The sequence below is a fragment of the Carassius carassius genome, chromosome 19, assembly GCF_963082965.1.
Source record: "Carassius carassius chromosome 19, fCarCar2.1, whole genome shotgun sequence".
Taxonomy (NCBI): Eukaryota; Metazoa; Chordata; class Actinopteri; order Cypriniformes; family Cyprinidae; genus Carassius; species Carassius carassius.
In genome coordinates, this window is record NC_081773.1 from 17,105,328 (window position 1) to 17,131,465 (window position 26,138).

The 26,138-nt window shown below is 36.2% G+C and overlaps 2 protein-coding genes across 4 annotated transcripts in view; one reads left to right on the plus strand and one right to left on the minus strand.

Annotated features, from left to right (window-relative positions):
- Positions 1-291: 291 nt before the first annotated feature.
- On the minus strand, positions 292-3,923 carry LOC132095214 (ELL-associated factor 2-like). The gene is made up of 6 exons (XM_059500020.1): positions 3,688-3,923; positions 2,942-3,036; positions 2,723-2,859; positions 2,454-2,617; positions 1,308-1,523; positions 292-1,221 (listed from the first exon to the last, which is right to left on the minus strand). Exons 1-6 carry the CDS (start codon positions 3,788-3,790, stop codon positions 1,172-1,174), a joined length of 765 nt encoding a protein of 254 aa, XP_059356003.1. The 5' UTR covers positions 3,791-3,923; the 3' UTR covers positions 292-1,171.
- A 436-nt stretch (positions 3,924-4,359) lies between these two features.
- Positions 4,360-26,138, plus strand: part of si:dkey-91i10.2 (uncharacterized protein LOC555224 homolog) — a 39,516-nt gene continuing 17,737 nt past the window's right edge. For 2 of the 3 annotated variants that reach the window (XM_059500021.1, XM_059500023.1), the window contains exon 1: positions 4,360-4,533. The gene's annotated coding sequence lies outside the window, so the exon portion shown is untranslated. Of the gene's footprint in view, positions 4,534-18,607; positions 18,907-26,138 lie in introns of those variants that run through there. The other variant, XM_059500022.1, reaches the window with a different exon arrangement.

Genomic DNA, 26,138 nt, shown 5'->3' on the forward strand with positions numbered 1-26,138 from the left:
ACACACGCTCAGGGCCATAGTAACTTCGCTTCAGAAACAACCCAATCCTTGTGAAAAAGTTTCTTCAAACAGTCTCCACAGAAAAGATGCATGTCTTATAAACCACTGCATAATGTTGTAAAAGATTTAAATATAATTAGAGCAATGATTCCTATCTCACAAATACTCAGTCAGACTTGAACAAGTTAATTCTGCCATAACTTGAAGCTCAGTTAACATACTTACTTTGCAGCTCAGATGCTGCTATATGATGATGTGCTGCTATATTGAGACAATAAAATGATCAACAAATAAACTCCACTAAACAAATCTTTATTAGTCTACACACAATTTTAATGATCAAACCTCCAACAGTACTACATTTAACCACATCAGTCAACCCTGCTATAATAATGGCACATCATATTTTGCAATTAGTGCTCAAGAAGGGTTGGCTAAGGACATCCTTTAAGAGTTTGAGTGTTGCTTTTGGGCCTTCCAGAGGCATATAGTAAGACATACACAACACAGACTTCTACCTCTAGATGGAGATCATATTTTAGGGAACCCAAGCAGGAATAAAAAAAATGGTTGTACTTCAATGTAAGAGAATGGGATGGATAGTCAAAATACACCTTATATACAAGGCACAGTTTGTCATGAACAAATGTCTCTGAATCAACAAAAGAGACAAATTCAAGTATTGCAGGATCGGGTAAATATCTGAGATTGAGCTTGGCATCTTAATGCACTAGGGCTCCTTAAGACTCCTTATAAAATGCTGCTAAATCACTTGTGCTCGAGTATGTTAAGCCTGAAAAAATATAGAGATGAAAAGAAGACCATGGTGATCTTTCTAAACAGCTAATTCACAAACAGATATAATTCTATAACCTCTGGATAAGTAATTATAGCAAATTCCTATAAAACTAACATCTATGCAGTAGCATTCTCAACAAAATAAATACTTGTTCTTAATTTACTAATACAGCAAACCCCCCAGCTATGTGTCCATTGGCACAGCTTGTGCTGATGCAAGTATTACTAAGAAACTGGGGGAAAGAAAAAAAAAAGTCGTAACTGAGAAGTTGACAGGGATTTGGTTTCAGGTATCACAAAGTTTTAACTAGTAAATGTACTTCCTGAGCACCTGACCCTCTTTCAGTATCAGGTGTCCCACACATCTTTGCGGTTAGTCATCGTCACTTTCACTCCCAGACTCACTCAACTGGAGATCATTTTCTGAAATAAATCGAAACATTGGTATATTAGACACATAAAACAGAGTGGCAGACCATCCAAGATCACCCAGAAGCCCTGAAACTCACTGAGTGTGTTCATGAAATGCTCGCTGCTTTCCTCCACACGGCTTTGAGAGGTGCTCTGGTGGGGAGCTGGGGCCACATTATGCGGGGGGCGATCCTCATCCTCGGAGTCACTGCTGCTGGAGCTGTCCCCACTACTGGAGGAGGAGGAACTGTGGGAATCTGAGGAGCTGTCTCCACTGCTCATCTGATCCATGACACGCGCCTCGGCCATCAGCTCTACACAAACACAAAAAACAAGAAGGACTACCTAAAGAAGTCCAGTACACATGCTTGTACACTACTGTTCAAGGGTTTGGGTCAGTAAGATTTTAATGATTTTAATAGAAGTCTCTTATTCTCACAAAGACTGCATTTGTTTGATCAATATAGTAAAAACAGGACTATTATGGTATATTATAATTTAAAATAATACATACTGTACATAATATGTACATTATGTTATATATAATAACTTAAATTATAAAAAAAATTTAACACTTTATTTTATGGTGTCCTTGTTACATGTACTTACTATTATAATAATAATAAATTATGCATAATTACATGCAAGTAAACCTGAGCCAAACCTTAATCCTAACCATATAGTAATTACATGTAGTTAAATAATATTACGCAGTACTTAAATATATAATTACACTGTTACACTGATTACACAAGGTACCCAAAAAATAATAACTTAAAATGCAGTTTATTGCTGGGATGGCAAAGCTGAATTATCAGCAGTCATAACTGCAGTCTTCACTGCCACATGATCGTCAGAAATCATTCTAATATGCTGATTTGTTGCTCAATTGTAAAAAAAAAAAATTTTTTAAATAGTTGTGCTGCTTAATATTTTTGTAGAATCAACTTTTTTATGATTCTTTTATGAATGAATGTATTTTTTTTAAGTCTTTACTGTCATATTTGATCAATTTAATATGTTCTTGCAAAATAAAAGTATTTATTTAAAAATACAATTATTATTATTTTTAAATATACTGACCCTAAACTTTTGAACAGTAATGTACTTTTGTCTATTTTACCATTTCCATACATGTTTTTGGATTATGGCTCTCTAATCAAGCTGGTGTCCTGCTGATTATACTGACTGAACTAATTAAAACCCTAATTTCGGTGTTTCCGGATACTGTCAAGACATACTACCTCGCTCAATATCATCCATGGGGGGTGATGGAGACATTTTCTCCTTGGGAGGAGAGCTCTTGGTGCTGGATGGAGGCTTGTTTCCACTGCCGGTCTTCATCTGCTGACTCAGCCTGCTGGTTTGTTGCTCCAGCCGTGACTGAATCTTACTGCTTCCCTCAGCCCTGTAAGGAAATGCAAATACGACAATTTGTTTACATTATTGTTTTAACGGAGTATAAAATGAAATAAATGACAAATCCATATGGCTTGGAACACAAGCAGTATACCTGGTCTTCTTGACTGCAATGTTGCTGCTGAGTTTCTCCAGACGATACTCTCCTGTGTCATGGTTAACAATGAGAACACATTCTTTCATATAAGGCCTTTTGGAACCTTTAAATACGGTGACAGGTGTCGTGGATCCCTGTAGAGATTGATGGGATGTTACTGTACATACAAGGTTTTTTTTTGTTTTGTTTTTGTGGAAGTAAGGTTACTGAACCTACCTCTAAGTTTGGTAGTGTGACTGTAACTTGCTCTCCTTTGCCCACTTCCAGCTCGCCCTCACATGTTGTGTCTATGGAGGCTGGTTTGAAATCATCTATGATCAGGAAGAAAAGATTCATATTTCATAACCATGTGTGCCATTGCTGACATCAGAAGTAGTGTAGTGTCAATGCAGAACCTACAGAGGGCGCGTGTTTCCTATTGTGAAGGAAAGTCAATACTTTCTCATGAAATAATTTTAAACCACAGCATTTCAGAGTATATAAAATGGTGTTCGTTTGGGTAGGATTCTATTATAAGCGCAAATGCTTTTTTATTATTCCCAAATAACATTAAAAAGATGAGTTAACCAGATGCCATACAGCAACAACTACTGGGCATGCGCACATCGATAAGGCGTAATTTTTCCTCATACTGTACAACAATTACTATTTTTGCTTAATTCTAAGAGGTAGGTTTAGGGTTTGGGTAGGTGTAGACGTTAATAAAACACAATCTAATATGTAGAAAAATCTATTTATTGTTAGCTTCTGGTTTTTGCTCAATCCCTTCTAACGTTATCCACAAACGCAAGGTGGAAAAGCACATAGCTGCCTTCTCATATGCCTGTGCACATTGTTTGAAAACAACTTATGGTTTCAGTATCAGCGTAAATAAAAACAGACCCTTTTTTCAAAATATTATTTATTTTTATGTGTTTATATAAATATGCTAATAAAGAGATAATGTAAAAGATGACACTTACATCGTACCGTGTGGAATGCACTTTTAGGTTGTTTCTCAAAGGTTTCGCCTAGTTTGAGCACGTGTTCTTGATTGTCAAAGTTTGAATATGCTGTTCCATTCATTCTAATCACAATTTTGTAATCATATGTTACAAGTTTTTAACTTTCTGCTTGGTTCGATACCAACTACGGCAGAAATAGACACCTCACTTCTGGAGTATGGACCCGTTGCTTGCTCTTGCTACGCTGTGATTGGCTGTGTTTGCGGACTTGGTCACGCTTCATTGGAGCATTTCTCCACTGTAATTGGCTAAAAACACTTTCAGTCAACGCTGACGCAACGTCAGACGGAAGTGTCCATTTTTTAACCCCAACCCAAGGGCCCCCTCTAGTGCTCTTTAAGAAAATTGACCTTTTTTAATAACATAAATCCTAGTCGCTTTTCAGTAGCACTAGCAGCAACACAAAAAATGCTGCACCGTAGTGTAAATCCAGAAATATATATTTAAGGTATGTTCAAAGCTGGTAATTTAATAAGAACATATAATAAATTAATAATGACTTTAATTATAAATTAATAATTATTTTACATTATATTAAACAAATTATAATTCCATATCAGCGGAATAGTCTCCCATTTTGACTATGGAGTAGCACAAAAGTGCAATTTTATGCCATTTACGTACTTTGAAAAAACAGTGCACTCTGATTTCCATTCACACAGACAGATGTGGGGTCGTAGGCAGCTTTCTCGGGGGTCGTCGCCAGCCGGTTCATTCACAAACATCACGTGTGTCCCGCCTTTAACCGGCAGAATCGTGTTTGGATGAAACCGTCACGCCGTCATCTCTACGAAACGAGTGACTGTAAGTATGAGCATCTACCAAACAAGTCATTGGACCTGTTTAGTTCATTAACAGCGCAGACTAAATGAATGGACTGTCGAGTTTTCATTTATTATTTATGAGCGAGGTTTTCCATCCTGCAAGCGTCTTTCATATTACTCCAATTCTCTGAGTCTAAAGCTTCGGCTTTGATTTCTTCACAGGAGGATACCCTAATTAAAGCAACAGCTTTACTGTTGGATGTCATTCATAAGCAAATACAGAAGTGCAGGATCTCTGAATACTAAATTCATATCTATAAATATGATCATTAAAAGTCAATAGAAACTGAGATGGGGGCATCAGACGCATGTGATTGGAGGAAATTAGCAGGTTGCTGGGTGACTGTCTTCACTCTTAAGAGTATGGGGTGAAGATGACTGGAAATCTGCCATTATTTGTCCATTACAGATGGAGACCAGCTGACATTCTTAGATTAGACGTTCTGCATTTGATCCCAATGACCAATCTAATCTTGTATATAATAATGTAATAATAATGTAATAATGTCCATTTTCAATATATATATATATATATATATATATATATATATATATATATATATATATATATATATATTGAAAATGGACATTATACCTGTAACTGCACAACATATTCTTTTAAATATATATTCTAAAGATTAAAACCACATTGAAAATCTTTTTATCACGTAATCATCATAACATTGATCTTGCAAACGTTTTACAGCACTTTAGAGGTCATGCAATCTCAAGAAATGAAACTCGTAATGAAAGAAAACTATTAGAATAAAGTGGCATTGGCAGATGTTAGACACAGACACGGTGGACTCAGAAATGGTGGAGAGAGGATGATTGTTCTCCATTAAATGATTGGCTGAGATCAGGACTCCTGTGCACACGGACTGCATTATCTAAGTAATGGTCATCATGGGAGGCATTACAGGATTGCTGTTCTTTCCTCAGTTGCTTACTGGACAAATAAAGTTGCAGTTAAATTTAATGAGAGCTGTTCTCGATCAGAACGTTTTTGCCTCAAACTTTTGCAGTTTAGTAGTGATGCAAAAAAAAAATCATCATTATTAATTTTTTTCAGAAACACAAAAAACTAAACTTTTTTTTTCAAATATTTTTGCCACTGACCTTGCTACAATTAAGCAAGGTTAAAAAGATGGTTTGGTCATGTGCATAATGCATCGTGGAATTAAAAAAAATCTACTTCTCCAAATGAAGGTAGTGAGATAAATAAGATCTAAAGTGAAATGAAATCTAGTGCCTATTTCAGTGTTGTGTAGATTACTTTAAATCAAAATTGTATTTAGCTATAGATTAGATAAACTAAAAACACATTAAATGACCTTGACATGCATCATGGTCACTAGCTGAAGACTTGACAGGAGAGCTGCAAGGACAGATGAGCTCAGAACTGCTCAGTATGAGTCACACATTTGCTTATCTCCTGCAGATTACATGTAGTATGTCACCTACTTTAAATGTGTTTTATTTAAACAAACTCTTAATATTCCATAATTGAACTTAGCTAAGATGCAAATGACGTTATATAGCTACTGTTTGTTTTGCCTAGTCAAGTGTGAATGTTCTTTGGAAGGTCTACCACAACAACATCATATCAGTCTGGCCTTGCCCATGATACATGGCATGTCACGTTTATTTTGAGAAAGAATAATCCGAAATGTTTCACAACTAGAATAACACATTACATTATCATATTACGATGTTGATTTTAGAATGAATAAATTACCACAGCATGATGACTAAAGAGGGCGAGATATGTGTATATATGTATATGCAACATTTGACACAGCTCTTGTTCAGCCCATATAGCTCTGATATAACACATCTCATGATGAATGTCCTTCCTGCTGTGTTTGTATTGTTTTGTTCTTTAATATAGTCTAGGTCACCTTGTCAATAGAAAGGACCAATATGTGTTGGGTGGTTAAAAATGTATTATTTGATTTAGAAAATTGGCTTGTAATTCAAGGATTTTTTTTTTTAATGACCTTGAGGTAAAATTAAGTGGAAATGTGCACAATGTCAGAAAGGTTGTAATAGGCTTTATTCACTGTTGAGTGTTTATTAACCCTAAATCAGGCAACGTGACCCACGAGTCACATAGTTTTTATTGTCTTTTTTGGGGCATAAGAAATTTTTTTTATTAAATCCTTTTATCATTTATCAATGCCTGGTCTGTCTCACGTATGCTGGTCACATGATTTGCTTCAAGTTTTAAGTGGTATATTAGTCAGCCTGATCTAAATCCAACATGTGGATGGAGATCATTCAGATTTTGAGGTAGTTAATTATATATTAAACTTACTTTTCTTTTGGAAAAAAAATTATATTACTGCTAACATTAATTCTGAACATTGTCTTAGGGTGCTGAAGAAAACAATCTAGTCATATGTTGTTTATGTTGTTATTTAGCACGTTTTGAAATGTATGTGACTCCTGAGTCACGTTGCCTATTTAGGGTATAAAAAAGAGAGTATTGAGTATATTGAGAATATATGTAACATTACACTAAATTTAAATGGTTGTAATTTAAGAATTTTTTGGAATATAGACATAAGTTTGGTCTTATTTTAAAAAAGAAAAGAAACAGTAACTTAAAAAAATGATTACATTTACTGTAAATCAAATGTACTCTAAATATTTTATATAAAATATATATTTTACAAAATAATTTTTACTCTAAAATTACTATCAAATCAAAGTCATATGTCTAACCAATTTGTGTTCTAAATTTTAATTTGATATCACAAAATGTAACTTCCCATGAGATTTTTAGGTGTTGTACCAAAAATCGCCACTGGGTGTTTTTTTTTTATGCATTCTCCTGTATCAAATTTATACATTTCAGTCTCAATATCAAAAAACAGTTGGTAGATGGGACTGTAAGACTCAGAACTTTCTGATGATATGTGTTTTGTCAAGATTAGAATTTTTTTTTTTTTATATAAAGTAGTTCAAATAAATTGTGTAATACAAAACCTGACACCACCCACTAGGAGAGGAGCTTGGTAAAAGAAATGAACCCCATAACGGTCACCGTCCCACCTGTGGGACGCTTGGCACTCTTTTTTGTTGTTGTCTTTTTCTCTGTTGTCTTTTACTAAATCTTTTAGAAAGCTTAGAAGCCCAAGATTCATCCTGTGAAAACCATTTTGGAATCGGACATTTCTTTACCATGGAAATGGTACTTTAAAATCTAATGGCGGTCACCTCCCCCTTAGTGGGCAGGGTCAAGTGTCATAAAACATTATGCATTACGGTCTTCTAGAACCAAAACTTTTTATAATCTTGGCAACAAACATATCATTGGAGAGGTCTGAGTCTCAGGATTTCATATTTGGTGGTTATTTTGAGATAGAAGTGAAATTCACAGAGAAATCTAGAGAAGAAATCATTAAGCAAAATTAAAAATAGTTTTGATGACTCCCAGTGGATGTGTCATATCAACTTCAAATTTGTAACATAACTTATTTAGACACAAGGCTTTAATTTTATACCACTTTTAGAGTAAAACCTGTTATGTAAAATATTTATAATAAATAAAATATAATAAAATTAATATAGCGCATATTATTTACAGTACATTTAAACTTCTATAACGTTTTGATACTTCAATTTCTTGAAAAAATTCCACTTTTGCCAGAATCTGCTAATCTTCTTTAAAAAGAGACCAACCTTAGGTTAATATTCCAAAGTGTTCATAAATTACAGCAATTTAAGTTTGGATAGTGCACTTTAATGCCTATTTAAAAAATGGGGGTTAACAGAGTACCATTTTTATGGTAAAGCAAGGTCCGATTTCAAAATGGTTTTCACAGGCTGAATCTTGAGTTTGTAAGCTTTTGAATGATATATAATTTGTCAACATTACATCAGGTAAAGTATAGGATATAATTGTTTTAAGCATGCAGTGGCAAGTGGGCCAGTAACAGTTAACAGATTAATGACTTGGGGTGCGTTCTCCGATAACATTGTCTCTTAGCGCGCTACGAATACTCAAAAGGTACACCTTAACTACAGGTATACCTTTGCTACGTGTGTTCTCCGAACTATACCTTAGGATGTTGCTTAAGGTAAACCTTCTTAAATTCGACCTTAGCAGTTGCTGTCCATGGTGGAGGTGCTGAATAGGTTGTTATCGACGCCTCGATGATCGATTGTGCGCTCTTTCCTTCACAGCAGTATAGGTAAAGTATTGAGAAAACAATGTTCTTTATAAAAAAAAGCGTTTTAGAAATAGTACAAACTTTATCGGGGCTTATTGAAATAAGTACATGCAGATATAAATATGAGTATGTGTTTATAATTTAGCAAGTGTACAATCCCAAACCCTCACGACCATAAGTGTGTTAATGTTCTCCCCAACGTATGCTGATTATCCACCAGCCGTATCACATTATTGGCGTAAATCGCTCATTTGTGTAATTGGATGATTTCCTCAATAAAAGCGCAAACATGAGAGACATACCAACATTCACTATGTTGGGGGGAAAAGTCCGCAAAAAGAGATCGCCCAGCTTCACTGCTGGTGAAATGTCTATACTGCTGGATGAGGTGGAACACCACAAAGGTGTATTATTCGGTAGTTTCCGCACAACGGTCTCCAAAAAAAAAAAAAAAGAACTCTGGGAAAGCATAGCCATGAAATTGGCAGCGTCTGGTTCCTGCCCATTGAGACAGTGGGACGTGATCCGTAAAAAATGGCACGATTTTGCCAGCGCTGCCATAGCTATAAAGTTTGTGTAAACTCATCTTTCTTTATATAGACTCCTAAGCCTTTTCTGTCAAATGGTTCGCCAGCTGATGTGCCTTAGGATAGTAATTAAAAAAGCTAACAACCATTAGTGTATGGAAACTTTATTAATGAAAACACTTCCATACACTGGGTGTAGGCTATAACAACTTAAGTATTTTATGTGTATAATTTTAAAGTAAAGTAAAAATGTAATTTTAATACTAAATCAGATTTTATATTAAATGTTCATATAAAATTTTCTATGTGTAATTAAACTGCGATGTAAAAAATCTTTTTGCGTAGTGGTGGCCACTAGCGGTATGAACCGTCAGCAGTGATAAGGTATAGCTAAGAGCGCTCCAGACCAACCTTACGAACGCATGACTTACAGAAGGTATACTTAACTAAGAAGGTTTCGGAAACCACGTATTAACGATAAGGTACTTCTTAAGGTACAACTTAAGAACAATGTAGCGTTAAGGTAGTTTCGGAGAACGCACCCTTGGTCCTTTTTTATACCCTAATCAGGCAACGTGACCTGGGTGTCACAACTCATAAAATCCAAAATATATCAAATATTTAAAAAATTCTTTTGGATATGTTTTACTTAAGCTCAGATGATGTAAAAAATGACATGAAAATATTTTTTGCTTATCATTTTCCACTCTTGCCTGTTTAAGGGTTAAAATGCATTATCTTATTTAGGTGTCTGCAGAACCGCTGTGTGTAGAATATGTTATTTTCTATATAATGATAACATGAGCACTCAACGTTCAAAGGCCTCCTGTTTTTACTGTACATTGCTGATGCATAGCTTAAAGTTGCAATGAAACGGAAGTAGTGACAGAAAAAAATGTAGGGTGGGGACTTGGTTCAATGCATCTGTTGTCACATTCAGAAATGAAGACAGATGAATTTAATCTTGTAGTGTCAGGGTATAAGAGGACTACATGATTGGAGAAATACTGCATACTTTACATAAGATAATTCATTTGTTTCTGTAAGATCCAGATATGATTTAATATGAAAAAAATCCAAGGTCAATTAAAAAATTAATTTAACAAACACTGATGAACTGTTCAATATAATCAGTAATATGCATTTAGAAAACTGATAAGGTGAATTTTCATTTCATGCTGAATTTTCATTTATGGCCCCCCCTTTTTTTTGACTACACCAAACCAGCAAGTAAATCTCATGATATTCAATTATGAGTGAACATATGAGAGCCCAAATGTAGCATATTCCCCTTCTGTAGTACAGTAGGAGTCATTTTCATTTGAACATTTTCATATAAACAGTCTAATGTTTGTGTAGTCTTCTATTTTAAGTAGGTATTGTAGTTCAGCTGAATCAGCAGATCTGTGCAATCATGCTCCTTGATAAAAAACAGTTTGTTTCCAAAGCAAAAGGCATGACTGAAATAATCATGTTCTCCCTCTCTAGCCAGAAAAACAAATTTAGGAAACAGCAGGGGCCTGGATTAAATGAACAGTTTTCATTTATATACTTCTTTGTGTCTAAAATATACTATAATGAAGTCTGTCCCTTTCCCTATAGCTTTAGCAGTATCTACAATAGACCCTTTCATATTCTGTATCATGTAGTAATGAAGAGTTTAACGGTACTATATCAGCGGAGGCATCAATGCAGTACACTTCATTTAGACATGCTGTGCTTTCTTTTTTGGCTCCTTGTTTTACATTATCACTTGGATTTTTCTGAATGACTGGAGGACTGTTTTTTCATAGTTGTTTTGATGAACTACAGGCCATCAAGGGGTTACTGATTCATTCAGTGTGAAGCATAATATTCTGTCTACATCAAGGCTGGTGAAAAAAACCCTTCATTTTCAGAGATGAAATGGCCACATTGTTGGTCGCAAAATCATCCCTGGCTGTTACCAGGGCTCATCTGCATAGTGTTTAGCATCAAATGCATTGAATATTCTGCATCACAGTACCGTGCTTGATGTCTGCTGAAAGGGCTTGATAAGACCCCTTTTGTTGTGTAAATACTGATGCCATCAGGAGTTTAGCTCTCCCTTCTGTTTTACATAAAGTTGACTTAGAATCAGCATTCTATTCATTCAATTTAATCAATTAATATGTACCATTTTGATCAAATATGGGCCATTTCCTGATACCACTCACTTCCTGAGGTTGGTTGAAACCATTTACAAACGGCAATTGTAAACAGATGATTATAAGACATTAAATTGCTATTGAAGAACTAGGGCTGCTCCGATCATGATCGGCCGATCGTTAATGCACATCTCGTCAGTAAAGCCGGTTCTCTAATAAGCGGTAAATTCCCTCAGGTGCGTGATTTCACATAGAGCAGCTGTTACTACACAGAGCCGTTGTTAACTGAGAAGATGCGCAAATAAACGCTGAAAATGAACGTGGATTTGCGCATCTTCTCAGTTAACAATGGCTACGTTCACACTGCAGGCTGAAACGACCCAATTCCGATTTTTTTGCCCCTATGTGACCTGTATCTGATCTTTTCATGACAGTCTGAACGACACAGATCCGATCTTTTCAAATGTGACCCAGGCCACTTGGGTATGTGTTCCTGAATCCGATACGTATCCGATCTTTTGAAATGCGACCTCCGTCTGAACGGCCAGACCACATGTATCCGACCCGTACGTCATTGATTCGCTGCAAACGTCATACGTCTGCGTTGAAGTAGGCGGAAACGAGAAGATAAACTGATGAATTCTGTATTAGTGAAGCCACTCACATCAGTATCCCACCACTCCTGGCTGCGACTCCGCACCCACACGTTTCTCTGTACCGACGTTGCTAACACTGCTCCACAAAACGCCATGGCCAAAAACCTTGCTCTCCTCCTTCTTTTTAATTTTCTTCTTAAAACGAGAAGATTGTATTTGTGCTGGCTCCGTTGGGAAAATAACTTTAATATTGCAAAAAGAGCTCCGCTGTTGACTACACTGTTGTTGACATCCATGTTTAACATTAGCTACTTCCGCAAACAACGAGTGACGTCGTTGAGCGTTGAGTACTCTTCTGCGCATGCGGGTCACTTCTGGATCATTTCACGTTCACACAGGAGATCACAAGAGGTCGCATTTAATTGGAAATGTCAACGGCCTTGCAAAAAAATCTAATTTTTTCAAAAAATCTGAATTGAGAATTAAGCCCTGCAGTGTGAACCAATGACTCCGTGTATTAACAGCTGCTCTATGTGAAATCACGCACCTGATGGAATTTACCGCTGATTAGAGAACCGGCTTTACTGACGAGATGCGCATAACGATCGGCCGATCTTGATTGGAGCAGCCCGATGAAGAACTTGACTCTCTTACCCCAAGCAAGTCAATCATATACAGCCATTTAAAAAGGTTTTAAAGGGACTTTGATATCAAGACTTAACATCTACAGATTTTAAACTATAAAATAGGGCTGTCGCAATAACCGCAATATTGTAATACCGCGCTATTGACAAGCAAACCGCAGAGGAAAGATAGCAACCACAGAAACCGCGGCAACCGCAGCGTTCAGTTTTTTTCCTTTTTTTTTTTTTTTTTATGAGGCTGTGGCCTTCTTGTTTTTTCAATTTGTCACTGTGCATTCAATGTAAAATAAATTAATGATACAATATGGTTACGACTGTAATTTTCTCGCGAGCCGTTGTAGCTTTATGGTGCACCGTTTGTTTAAATAGGCCGATGGGAGATGGGAGGCGCTCGATCTCGTCCCAAAATCTAATGTCACGTCGCCAGTTTGGGAACATTTCGACTTTCAAACCAATGAAAAGGGCGAGCCAGGGAATTTAGATGAGCCGCTATGCAAAATTTGCTGCAAAAATGTTCCTGTGACGCGGCAATACATCTAATTTAAGGTCATCGGGACATTCTAAAATGTGGTGGTGGCACGATAATCAGTCTAGATTTCCGCTGCTGTCCAAAGTCGCTCGCAAATACGTGTAATACATGTTAGAACTCTATGATTTCTTTAAAAAAAATTCTTGTTGCTGTTTGGCATTTAACAATAAACAAAAATGTTTTAAAACCTGTCTCACTTGTCAGTTAAAAAAGCAACAATATATGCTACATAACTCAATGATAGAGCTTTGTATGCAGCAAAATCAGGATAAATTAGCTATGTTAAAAAAACAAACAAACGGCAGTAATACCATGTATCGCGCTATTGAGCCACCCATAATAACCGCAGGGGAAATTTCTTAACCGCAACAGCCCTACTATAAAATCAAAATGAATATTAAAACAATTTTGTTCTGTGCAAACTGCAAAGTGAATAAACTACGGTGCCCAGGAGGTGGCATGTTCGGTTAACATAATTTTGACTTGGCCACGACATATTAATGTGATATTATGTCGTGGATACAAGATAATTTTGTCGAGGTAATGACATCCTAATGTTGTGGCCTCGAGATGTTATGTTGAGGGAATGACATCCATTTCTCGTGGCTATGAGTTTAAATGCGTAAACAAACCTGCGTGACCATAGCAACCCAGGATTATCAGAGATGGATTCATCAATATTTTATTTTGAATTAAGAAATTATTATATTATACCATGTTACTTCCCTGGGCACCGTAATAAACAACATTGCAGTTTACAATGAGTTTACCTCATTGTACACAGCCGTGGAGGACAAGCAACCATATATTAGAAGGGAAAACACTGTTTATGCTGTGCAAAATTAATGTGCAGTTATGTTTTGTTTGGACCGAAAAAAGGGATATTGTGTGTAGACCATGCCGTTTTTCCAAGCATAAAAGGCTAATTCTACTTGATTGTTTAGGGTATAAACTTAAAATGTAAAAAAAAATATATATAGTAAATGACATTTAGTGGAATGTACAGATTACTTTTTTATTTATTTATGTTTTGGTTATTCTGCATCATTTAAATGATGAGGCCTCATCAAACTTTCAAAATGAAAGTTCTTTGAGGGCTTGTTCAGACCTGCTAACCCTGAGTATGTGAAGATAATGTAAGGTTACAAAGTTGTGTTTTAAAGGGAAACATTGTATGGTATGATCTTGTGGGCAAATATGAATTTATGGTATCATTAGAAGACACCTAGACTGATAGATGTCCATCTTGGGAATTAAAGGGATAGTCCAAAAACTAAAATTCTGTCATTAATTACTCACCTTCATGTTGTTCCAAACCTGTAAGACCTTTGCTCATCTTCAGAACACAAATTGAGATTTTTTTGATGAAATCCAAGGGTTTTCCGACCCTCTATAGACAGCAAGGATACTACCACAGTCCAGCCCCAGAAACATAGTAATGATATCGTTAAAATAGTCCACGTGACATCAGTGGTTCAACCGTAATTTTATGAAGCTATGAGAATAATTTTTGTGTGCCAAGAAAACAAAAATAACTTTTTTTCAACAATTTATTCAGGCTTTTTCTTCATTGCTGAATAAAATAATTATTTTTGTTTTACGGTTTGGTGACTAGGGTTGCAAAGGGGTGAAAAGTTTCTGGTACATTTCCGGAAACTTTCCAGCAATCCCTGAAAGATTCCAAAACAATCCCGGAAAGTGTCCAAAATTTCCGGAATGTTTCTGGAAATTTTCCACCTTTTTGCAACCCTATTTCTGATCCTATTTAGGTCAGAAAGCTCTCAGATTTCCTCAAAAATATTCAAATTTGTGTTCTGAAGATGAACGAAGTCCTTACGGGTTTGGAACGACATGAGGGTGAGTAATTAATGACAGAATTAAAATTTTTGGGTGAACTATGCCTTTAATGATCATTTTTTCTTCTCATTGTGTAGGGCACTTAATAAGAGACCCATTAACCAACAGAGAGACCGATCATTCAGAACCTGCCTGTAAGAATGTGGGTTGGTTATGGTTATATAACCATTGACATGCCTTTAGATTGTCTGGCCCATTAATGGACTAAACTTTTCATTCACACACAGCACCCATATGTCATTGGTGCATAGCAGCTTCATTGAAAAGAGGAGTTGAGTCAATACCTTGTAGTCTCACTGACATTGTCCCATGCACGAATGACAATACATTCCTGCTGTACATGTTTGCATCCCCAGTCGTGACTCGTCTGAGGAATGTGGGACAGTTCCCATGCTGTTTCCTAGGCTCAGAGTAGCACAGGAAGTGAGGCCAGCACCAGCCACCACTTCAGTACGGCACATTAAACATATGCATCTATATGAGCAATGTACCGCACACTGACCCACATCTGGCACATTATATATGCATATCCCATCAGTTTCTTTGCTCAGCTTATAGAGTATGTGTGTCAGTGTGTTAAACCCAGCTGCCCTCTCCCTGTATTTGTGTCAGCGTGTATTGTGAGCCCTTTTCTCAGGGTACAATTGATCGTCTCTCATCCGTCCACCAATATTGTCTCCCATAATGGTGCCAAATATAGAAAATAGAGCCCTAGAGCTAAACTAATACGTTTTAATGACATCCTACGCGAATATTGAGTTCAGTTAGGCCTAGTTTTTAGAGACGCCACACCACTAAATAGCATTATGTGTCAGTGCATTCTTAGTGAATTCATTGTGGTGTTTTTTTATTATCACAATAAAAGGATAATAAATAGCTAGTTTTGTAGGTTTGACCTACCGTTTCATCAGTGAATAATTTTTTTTTACTTGGTTTTGAATCATAATGCATCAGAATTTTTGCAGTAACCCCTTATATATTAACAGCTGTTTGCTTAGTTTGACCGTTTTGTGAATGCCGTTTCAGCTTTTTGGTCTTGTAGCCATTTCTGCGTCAGAGTACCAAATATAGTCCCACTGCTGCCGAAATAAAGAATTTCATAATGGAGAGGCAAACCTTGTCGAAAGAGAATGGTGTTTATTTATTAATTCTTTTTTTTTGGTCGTGTGAAAGGCAGTCTGTGCTTCAGTGATCACTGTGTGGAGCTGGGTGTATGAATTATTGAGGCTTGGTAGAGCCCTCATAAATTAGGAATGGTGAGTCTTTGGGCAGAGTGACGGCCGATGCTCTGTGGCCGCTCTGTTTCTTGAGTGTCATGGCCACCAGCTTGAGACTCTCTCTCTCTAAGCCCTGAGGCCCATCAATCACTTTAATGCTTCCCTTCTCCCAGACACACCAACTACCACTGTGTATTCAAGATCTGGATCCATTTTGTGCATTTGTCAGTTTAAAAATGCTTTAGTCACTGCACTCTGAATTGATGTTTCTTGAACTGAAGGCACTTTTGTGTTCAATGGGTCGATTTGTATTAGAACGTGGTCACAGTAAAACTTTGAACCTTGGTAGGTCATGGGAAAGTTTAAACAATTTTTTTTATAGATACACTAGCTTCGGACAGTTTATTCCAAAAATGTTATAAATATAATTTCCATTATCATTTCCATTGTAGAATATTATTAAACACAAAACTAAATTTGAATGGTGGTAGAAATAATGCCGTACTGAAATATTCATGATATGTAGTGACTTTATTTTCTAAATGTCCAAAGGGCCAGAATTGTCAATAGTTGAAGAAACGCTCAAATTTTAATACTAAAATTCATGGTTTTTAGATGGTACTTCATGGTACTTTTAAGAATAGCGTAGACCTGCTGCTAAATATCCCCCCCAAAAATTGTCTGTGTATGTAATTGAAGCTATACAAAATTTTTGTAGTGTTTCAATGTGAATCAGATTATATGTTTCCATGACCATATAGTGTCAGTTATTTCACTGTGTTACTGCTAATAAATAGACTATATACTGTAAATCCAGCCCTCTGGAGAAGCATTCAAGCTAATGGATGAAGCTTTACTGGCTGTAGTGTATTAAACCATCCCCAACTGAACCACAGGGACCTGTGATTTTATTTTGATCCCACCACAAGTGCGATTAGCTATTAAAGTGCTGAACAGATACATATCATAAAAAAACCTGTTAAAAGTGTCACTTTGGCTTTGAAAGGCTAGAAGCCCTGAAACAAAAGCTAATAGTAAATTTGAGTGTCTCCAGGTAGCTCGGTATTAAATGCTGATAATGCATCGGTCGCCGACCTCCTGCTCTTGATCCCAATACATCACTGAGGTATGACAGAGGTAAAGAGGAAATCCCTTGCTTAACCCACTGCAGCCCTGAGCCCCAGAGATACAGTTTCAGGGTTACAGCAGACTGACGGGGCTTGACAGGCTCAGCTGATGTCTGTTCAGTGCTCTGAAAGCTGGAGGAGCTGAGAAACATGTGCAGTAACACGGAGGATTAGTTCTCTCCATATGCCCCAGTCATGACAACCCCACGCAACATACTGTAATTACACAGCACAGCATGCTTTGAAAGCCCTCTCATGGGAATACAGAACAATCCTGCACTGCGTTCCAGTAGAGATTACTGGAACTGAGTTATTTAGATTTTTAAATATTTACTTTATTTATTTAATAATTAAAACCCCAGATAAAGTAGCTTATTTATTTAGATTTTTATTATTTATTTTTAAATAGGTATTTATTTATTTATTATTTTACATTCATGTATGTATTAATTTATTTAAATTACTTAAATTCAGAATTTTTAAATTAAATATATATTATATTTTAATATAACTATTATTATAATTATATTATTATAATATTGCTAATATAAATAAAACTTTTATTTATTTTTTGGATATTTATTTATTTTTCAGACTAGCTTTATAGATTTAGATTTGCATTTATTTATTTTCTAGATAAATATTTATAGACATTTGTATTATAAAATAATACAAATCAAAAACTAGGTGGGTTTAAATGTATTTACTTTATATTTATTTAAATTGAGGTATTTTAAAATAAATATAAAAATAAAACCCCAAATAAACTATTTATTTAGCTTTTATTGTTATTTTATTTTTACATTATTTTTAAATGTGTTTTATCTAGTTTATTGTTATTTATTTTATTATTTTATTAAATATACAAATTATAGATATATAATTTATATATATATATATATATATATATATATATTTAACAATAGATAAACATAACATTAACAACCTAAACAAACTTGTTAACCTTGCTAATTCACTAGTTGGTTTTTGGACATTCCTGCGGAGTATCGACTCTGTATCTGATTCTATCGACTTCTGATTTTTGTCAAATCATTTTTTTTTCTCATAACATCACAGTTTAAATTAAACTGAATTTAATTGTATTAAACTGAAGACAGAAGACAATGTCTGAGAAAATGATGTCAGAGCTACATTTACAACTGCCTTATTTAGCTCCGTTAAATTCCTGAGTGGATATTTTACATCAATTTATTCTCATCTGTAAAGCTTTGCTTTGGTTCACAGGATTACAGACACAAATACGAGGAAAACCCCCTCAAGAGGACAGGTGGGAGAAAGAGAGAGTGAATATCAGGGAGGTCCTTTTTAGTGAGGTCTGTGCTTGAGTGGTTCCCATGCCAACGGTGAGTGGATCGGTGTTTGGAGCATGCTCAGTGCGGAGCTGGCGGCTGTAACAATAGCTGAGAGAGCTAAAGCAGCTCACATGCTGCTATCACATCAGAGTGGAATAGACTGCTGCGTGCGCACTGCTGATTCTGCTGACACGCTCTGCCTTCTCGTCCCCTACCTGATGTTTCTGCATGAGAAAGAGGTATGGAACTTTAGAAGGAGATTGGGGAGGATTTTCACTTGTAATATAATCATTTTGCCACTGGCTTATGCTTTAAAAAGCTCTTATTTTGTGCCTGTTGAATGGGATGATTTGTGGAGAAATTAATGAACATTTGTTTTCTGCCAGGACATAATTTAGATCAGTGGATACACTAGATTGCATCTTTTTCTTATTAGTGTTTTAATAAAAACAAAAATATGCAGTTTATTTATTATGTATGGATTGGTTTTTGAGTGAAATCCCACCTGAGGAAATTTCCAGTTTGGAATATGCAGAGCAGCCATCGGTGAACAGTACAAGGGAACACTGTGAATATCATTTGCATAGTTCTGCTCATGACATTGGACAGATCTGAAGCGGAGGATAGACCTCTGAAGGGAGGGAGAGAAGTGCTGAATACATTTATACTCGCTGCGCTGTCACACGATCCTTCTGTTGTGTGGTTGTCATGCTTCACTGACCTCTTGATGTGTCGTCGTGATGAAGGGAGTAAGGGGTCAGGCTGTTTGATTGTGACAACACCGGCGTTCTAGCTTTCAGCCTGACCTGGTCCGCCGCTGTGCACCTTTACAATACACAGGGCACCGGCTCGCTGAAGATGTAGACGTCTGCTCTAATGAAATGCTTCATTGATTTATTGTGTGTTGTTGTGGGGCCACAGAGCACTACAGAACTTGAGCCGGATATTCAAGACGATCGCCTCAGTGTCTGGCACACATGGGGTAAAATAGGGCCAGTTTGCTGCTCTGCAGAAGAAGCCCTCAATATTTCATCTAGTCGGACAGTAGAGAGATAGAAAGAGAGAGGGTATCTCAGCGGACAGGAAATTGGAAAATAAATTGATGTGACACCTGCAGGTTTGCATAGTATTCATCAGAAGATAACATCATCTCTGTAGAGCAGAACGCTTGAGTGGGAATCTGATGATCTTTTTTCTGAGTAGTACTCAATAATAATAATAATAACTGAATAATACTACTATAATACTACGGTAGAACTTTATTTTACAGTCCTGTTCCTCATGTACATACTATGTACTTATTATAGTAATTACAATAACTATGTAATAATTAAATACTAACCCTGAACCTACCCCTAAACCTAACCCTACCCCATGTACCTTTAATTACCTTGTATTACCAGATCTTTCTTAGATAAATACACTGTAAGTACACTAAAAGTACATGTAAGTACATGTACTGTAAAATAAAGTGCAACCAATACTATTCTAAGGTACTAATAAGGCACAAAAGTTGACCCTTCAAGGATACTGCCTCAGTGACAAGCTGTTGGCCCTAAAGTTAAAATTTTACCTTTTTTTCTGACAATGCAGATGAATAATAAGCATGCATAAATAATGACAGAAGGTTTATTTTTGAGAGAAATATCCAATAAAAATGAATCTGTTTCAATCATTGTCTTGTTCTATAGGACATAATTTGCCTCAGACTATCTGGACCTAAATAGTTTGAGGCAAGGTTCACATTTATGTCACTGCAGATCACTAAGCATAGATCTGGTATGTGAGCTGCCAGAATATGGTTTTGTTATCAGCAGGAGGAGACAGTTATGTTGCAAAGTATGTGGGACATTGGCATTGAACTGCCGTTGTTCATGCGTGATGAATGTTTGGAATAATTATACTGAATAGCACAAGGGAACGGCAGTAAAACAGGATTTCATTTTCAACGATCTCATTATAGGTTGAAAAATCTTATATGAGGTTTACATTATGGTTTTGATTGAGAACTCATTAATGTCATCACTACATTTTATGTATTCCATGCTGGGTTTTCTAAATGGAGGCTTTTGTTGAAAGTTCTTGTATCCTGTTGCTGGAACTGTGGGCTGCGGTCTCATTCAAATGGTTCCAATTTGAAATGGAGATGAATGTACCCAGTGTGCATCTTACCCAGATGGATCAGACATTTTCCTGTGAAAGGTATGTCAGCGTACAGTAAGCGGAGATGTCACCTGATCAATTGCTGCCCCCCTTGTGTTCCTAATTCCTTATCCCCCTTTCTCCCCCCATCTGTCCTATCATACTCTCACCTCATCAACCCCGATGAAATCCCATTACCGGCCAAGTGGTTCTGATGGAGGTTGGGGCACCTTCACGTAGAGATCCTCTGCTTTGATCCCTTCTTCATTCACAAAGAACAACAAAGGAGCTGATGTGATGTGTGTGAGTGTGTGTTTGTGTTTGTGTGGAAGGGACCCTTAGGACAGAGTTGTGTGGGTCTTATGATGTTCTCCCAATGGATGGTTATTAGGATTTGTGTGGAGCTGTTGAAATATGACAGCCACAGGGAGCTCTTGAGGACATCCAGCAGTCTTGCTCTACCGGAGAAGGAGCATGATGCTGTTAATATCTATCATCTATTTAATGCCACAGCCCATGATGTAGTTTAGATTGCTGTATTGACTGTGCAATGCATGGTTGCGCTGTTGACAAACATGTTAATCTTATAAAAGATTTATATTTAAAATAAATGCTGTTCTTAGAGTCCATAAAAATATATGGCAGCACCACTGATTTGAACACTGATATAATAATGATAAATGTTTCTTGAGCACCAAATCAGCATATAAGAATAATTTCTTGGATCTGAAGACTGAAGTAAAAATAAAAACCTATTGACCCCAAAATCTTTGAAAGGTAGTATACAAATGAAAATTTGTTAATAGCAAGAACTGAACCCGAAATGAAAATTAGTTTGTGTTTTACTAACCCTCAATCCATGGGTTTTTGTAAAGAAAAATGTGAGAAGATTTTGATATAGGCCAAGAGAAGACTAGTTTTACTTTGCTAAAGTAAGGAAACTTTGTTTCCTTTGCTTCTGCATTTCTCAGAGGCGCACGCACGACACATATGTCCTACGTCATCTGCCTGAACATCTTCTATGTACGAGAGTCAGTGGAAGTGAGAAAAAGTCTTTATTTCGTTTCAAATATGGATATCTATCTTACAAAAATGAATGGATTTTATTCACCCCCCGGAGCAGTGTGAGGGATGTTTTATTACGGATGCGCACACTTTATTTCACGTGTTCTGAACTGTTGACAACCAACACCTGCCTACCCCTATCCATTGAAAGGCTTGGAGGGACCAGAACAGTTGTTATTATAACTCCGATTGAATTTGGCTGAAAGAAGAAAGTCACAAACACATAGGATGCTTTGAGGATGAGTAAAACACAGGCTTATTTTCATTTTTGGGTGAACTAACCCTTTAAAATAAAGTGTGACCAAATATTTCAATGAAGTTTAATGCTCTTGTAGTGTTGTGTTGCGAGTGTTGTGTTTTTGGCTTTTTATTTCAAATTTTTTTCAAGGTAAAATGAATAGGGTAAAAGTTGTGATTTCCAGGACATTGTAGTGCAGACAGCGGTGAGAGAAATGAGAGCTTTCAGTGATTCCATGATATTATCATTTTCTGTTTAGCTCATATCTCTGTCTCTCTCTGCTAAAGGGCCATCTGCTTCTTACAGCAGTCCTGCCTTATAACAAGTATTCTCTGTCTCTCCACCTCTCTCTCATGTTTGCTCTCCTCACTCTACCACTCATCTCTCATCGCTCGTGTCTCCTCTCCACACCTAAGGCTTTCTGCTCTCACTTATCAATCACTCCTTCCTGTCCTGTCCTGTCCTGTCCTGTCCTATCCCATCCCTCTCTGTCCTTGGCACAGTTTTCTCTTTTTATCTTCACAGTATTTCACACTGGATCCACAGCACTCTCTCTTTCTCTCAGGAGGTTGATAAGTGTGAAGTCGGCAGGTTCGTAGGTTGGTTTTGTTATTGTTACTGTGGCCAGAGATTCTGGTGTCATCATCCAATGAAAACACAAACAGAGTCGCACTTAGGAGTAATGAAGATGAAGAGCCCTTGGCTGACTACATGACAACCAATAGTCTATCTGCTTTTAAAAACCATCTCTACGAGTTTACTAAAATGTTTCTTGAGCATCAGATCAGCATATTAGAAAGATTTTTTAAAGGGTCGTGACACCAATAACTGGAGTAATGACTGCTGAAAATTCAGCTTTTCACAATATTAATGTTTTTTTACTGTATTTTTATTCAAATGAAAAACTTTCAAAAACAAAAAAAAAATCTGATTTTAAATTTTTATTTTAAAAATACATTTTTTATACATTTTGACATTTGATGTCAACTTTATACCTTTAACATCAGTTATAGTAATTGATAACCATATTCATGCATTATGTTATTTAAATTATACTAAATCCAGAATTAATTGTAATTTTTGTTACTGAAATAAAAACCCTTTTTTTGAAAAAGTTTTTTTTCATCAAAGGAGTTTATGTATCAAACTGTGAAATACAGTACACCAGCTTTTGAGAAAGAGATTGGCATGTTTCCAATACTCATTCAGTTTGCACGATTTCTCAGCAATAGATAATTGTTTCTCCCTGACTGACACACAAAGTTTCTAAAGGCATTACCGACTACCGTTGACAGTTTATCCATAACTACCGGCTTTATCTTTCAGAGCTGTGGTATCATGTTCATGTGACTTATATATCTATATCAGGAAGAGGGGGGAAATCCTTGTGAGGAGCTGCAGAGCATTGATTCATCAGTCTGAAAGACAGTTATCATCTTGCTTCATTTCCCTCTGCTTCTCAAGGCAAAAATCAACAAACGGCAGGGTTACATCACACAGAGCTTCAATGCATCATGGAAGAGGATCCTTATCCTGGTCTATGGCTCACTATGAATTATGTAAGCAGTGGCCTTATCTTATTAGAATGGGGATATTTGTATGATAAACATATTTGCCCTCATATATAGCATTTGAAGCTTAGGAAGCGAATTTACTGACGAATTGGGTTAAGTGGCACTTCAATTAATATGATTTCTATCATACTTCAATTTACAGGATGAAATCATGCACTAATGATATTGCATGTGGCAGCTTGGTCATTAATTAAACACATGCTCCAACGAGATGACCGGCAGTCATTGATCCATTGCCATATTGATGTGTGTTTCTGTTGGAAATGCAAGCTTTGTAAATGGCCTTTGTGTTGTTGCTGGCTAGAATGACATGATCTGTGCTAGTTATTTGAGACAATGCCTATACTTGGCCAGATATATAATGATTTACAAGCAAGATCATGACATCTCTGTGCACCAATTACTGATAGCAATGACTTCAGTACAGCTTTATAACACGAACCAGTTACTAGCATGTCAAGCCTGCAATCATAATTACCAAAGGGCAGCTCATTTAAGAATAGTATGTAGACTAATGTGTTTATGGAAAAACTAACAATCTACCGAATGCATTATTCATGACCTCGGTTAACACTACACAAGCATAAAATATTCACTAAACAATCTTGAGCTACAGGAAAAGACAAACCTTCTATAATATATCTGTCAAGGTTTTTTTTTGTTTTTAATCTGCATGATGTACGGTATTCACCTTGGGCACCCTACATACGTGTGATTACTGTATGTAACAAACTATTGCTTTTTATATAGCTCAGATATTGCAGATGTGGTAGACAGTATATTTTGTTTGAATGCAGTGAAGTCATGGCAGAGTTGAAGCATAATTAACTGAGATATGCTGGTACTTGAGTCTTCACCTCTCCTGAGCCTCACTCTAACGTGTTTTGATGCCGTGTCTTCTTACTTTGAAGAGCCGTAACCCAGCTCTGTCTCGGCTGTTCTTGTCAGAATGAGTGCGGTGCTCTGCTGACAGGTAATAGAGAAGATCTTCGGTTCTGCTTCTGATTATACAGCACTCACTTCTACTGTAACTACATCACCTCCATGACTACTTCATCCGTCTCAGATACAGATGATAGAACAATGCTATGAAGCATCATTCAGGCTTTAGAGTGCCCAAAAAAGTGTTTGGGCTCAAACGACACTTAAGTGTATTAATGCCATTCCACTAGCTAAATAAATTGACAAAGAATAGTATTCAAACATCTTGTGTTCAAAAAAATAAATAATAAAAAAATAAAATATTTAAAAGAATTATATAAAATTTAAATAGTATTCTAAGGTTCTGTGTTCAAAAATATATGTATAATGTGTGTCACTCAACTCATGATATGATATGATTCACTATACTGATTTCATGATACCTTTTTTTTTTTACCATACCACAATTATTATTATTATTATTTATTTTTTTACCATAATGAGATTTAAAATTATAGTATACATGAAAAGGTGTCCGTTTATTATTGCTTGGACAAAATGATGCACATTTCTTTGTCAAATTATAATATAACAAACCACAAATCAAATAAATACATAATTTAAATGAAATAAATATCTTTATATAAACAAAACTAAGAATTTGCCTTTGCTCTTTCATTTAAAATTAGAAGCAACCACTGTATTTCAATCACAGTCCAAGCATGCAGCATGAGCAATTTTCTATCTAAATTAAACTATATTTTCAAAATTGACAGCAAAACCAGAATGAGAAATGAAATATCATTCTCTAACAGCAGGTGGCGCTTATGGAACAGCAACAAAATAGCATTTCCTTGGTTGCCACTGAAAACAAAGCAGTGCTGCTACATAAATATACATCATAGAAGCAAGATTAAAAGTCCAGATAGACTTTTCTAAAGGCACATTCAACTCACACCCCCAACTGAATCTCAATTCATTTAACATCTCAACCGATTTGAATCATCACATATCTGTATCGATCATCACATCTCTATAAATCATACATTACAAGTTCATTCACATTTAGGATTTTCAACATAAATCCTAATATGGATAATGTAACTGTTAATATAGCCTTTAGTCAACTTACTGCAAGATACTGGAGATAAGCAGCCAATGATCAATAGCTATTAAACCTTCCTGAGCTTTCCCGCATATCAGCTTTCCACAGGATCAGATGGATTAGGCAAAATCGCCAACAGGTACTAATCCGAGCACATCCCGTGGCGTAAACCATCTCCATTTCAACTAAAGCTTAATGTATATTCATCTCAAACATGCAGATTTAACCTTTGTAACTTATATGACCCCCTCTTTCACTGAAATTTCTCCTGGAAGCAGCTTGGAAATCCTTTTCGTGGAAGCACAAATCCAGTGTTTAGAAATAGGTTGATATCTGCCGCTGTGGCCATTGTGACCTCAGATGAAATAGATCAATCTCAACAGCCAATCATGAGCTCAGTCTTCTGCAGAATAATCATACTGTGAA

Bases quoted from the DNA above. Each gene is read 5' to 3' on its own strand.
- LOC132095214 (XM_059500020.1), bottom strand. From the start codon at position 3,790: ATGAATGGAACAGCATATTCAAACTTTGACAATCAAGAACACGTGCTC. The intron at 2,860-2,941 runs GTAGGTTCAGTA...CAATCTCTACAG, and splicing joins TCACACTACCAAACTTAGAG to GGATCCACGACACCTGTCAC. The intron at 2,618-2,722 runs GTATACTGCTTG...ATTTCCTTACAG, and splicing joins ATTGCAGTCAAGAAGACCAG to GGCTGAGGGAAGCAGTAAGA.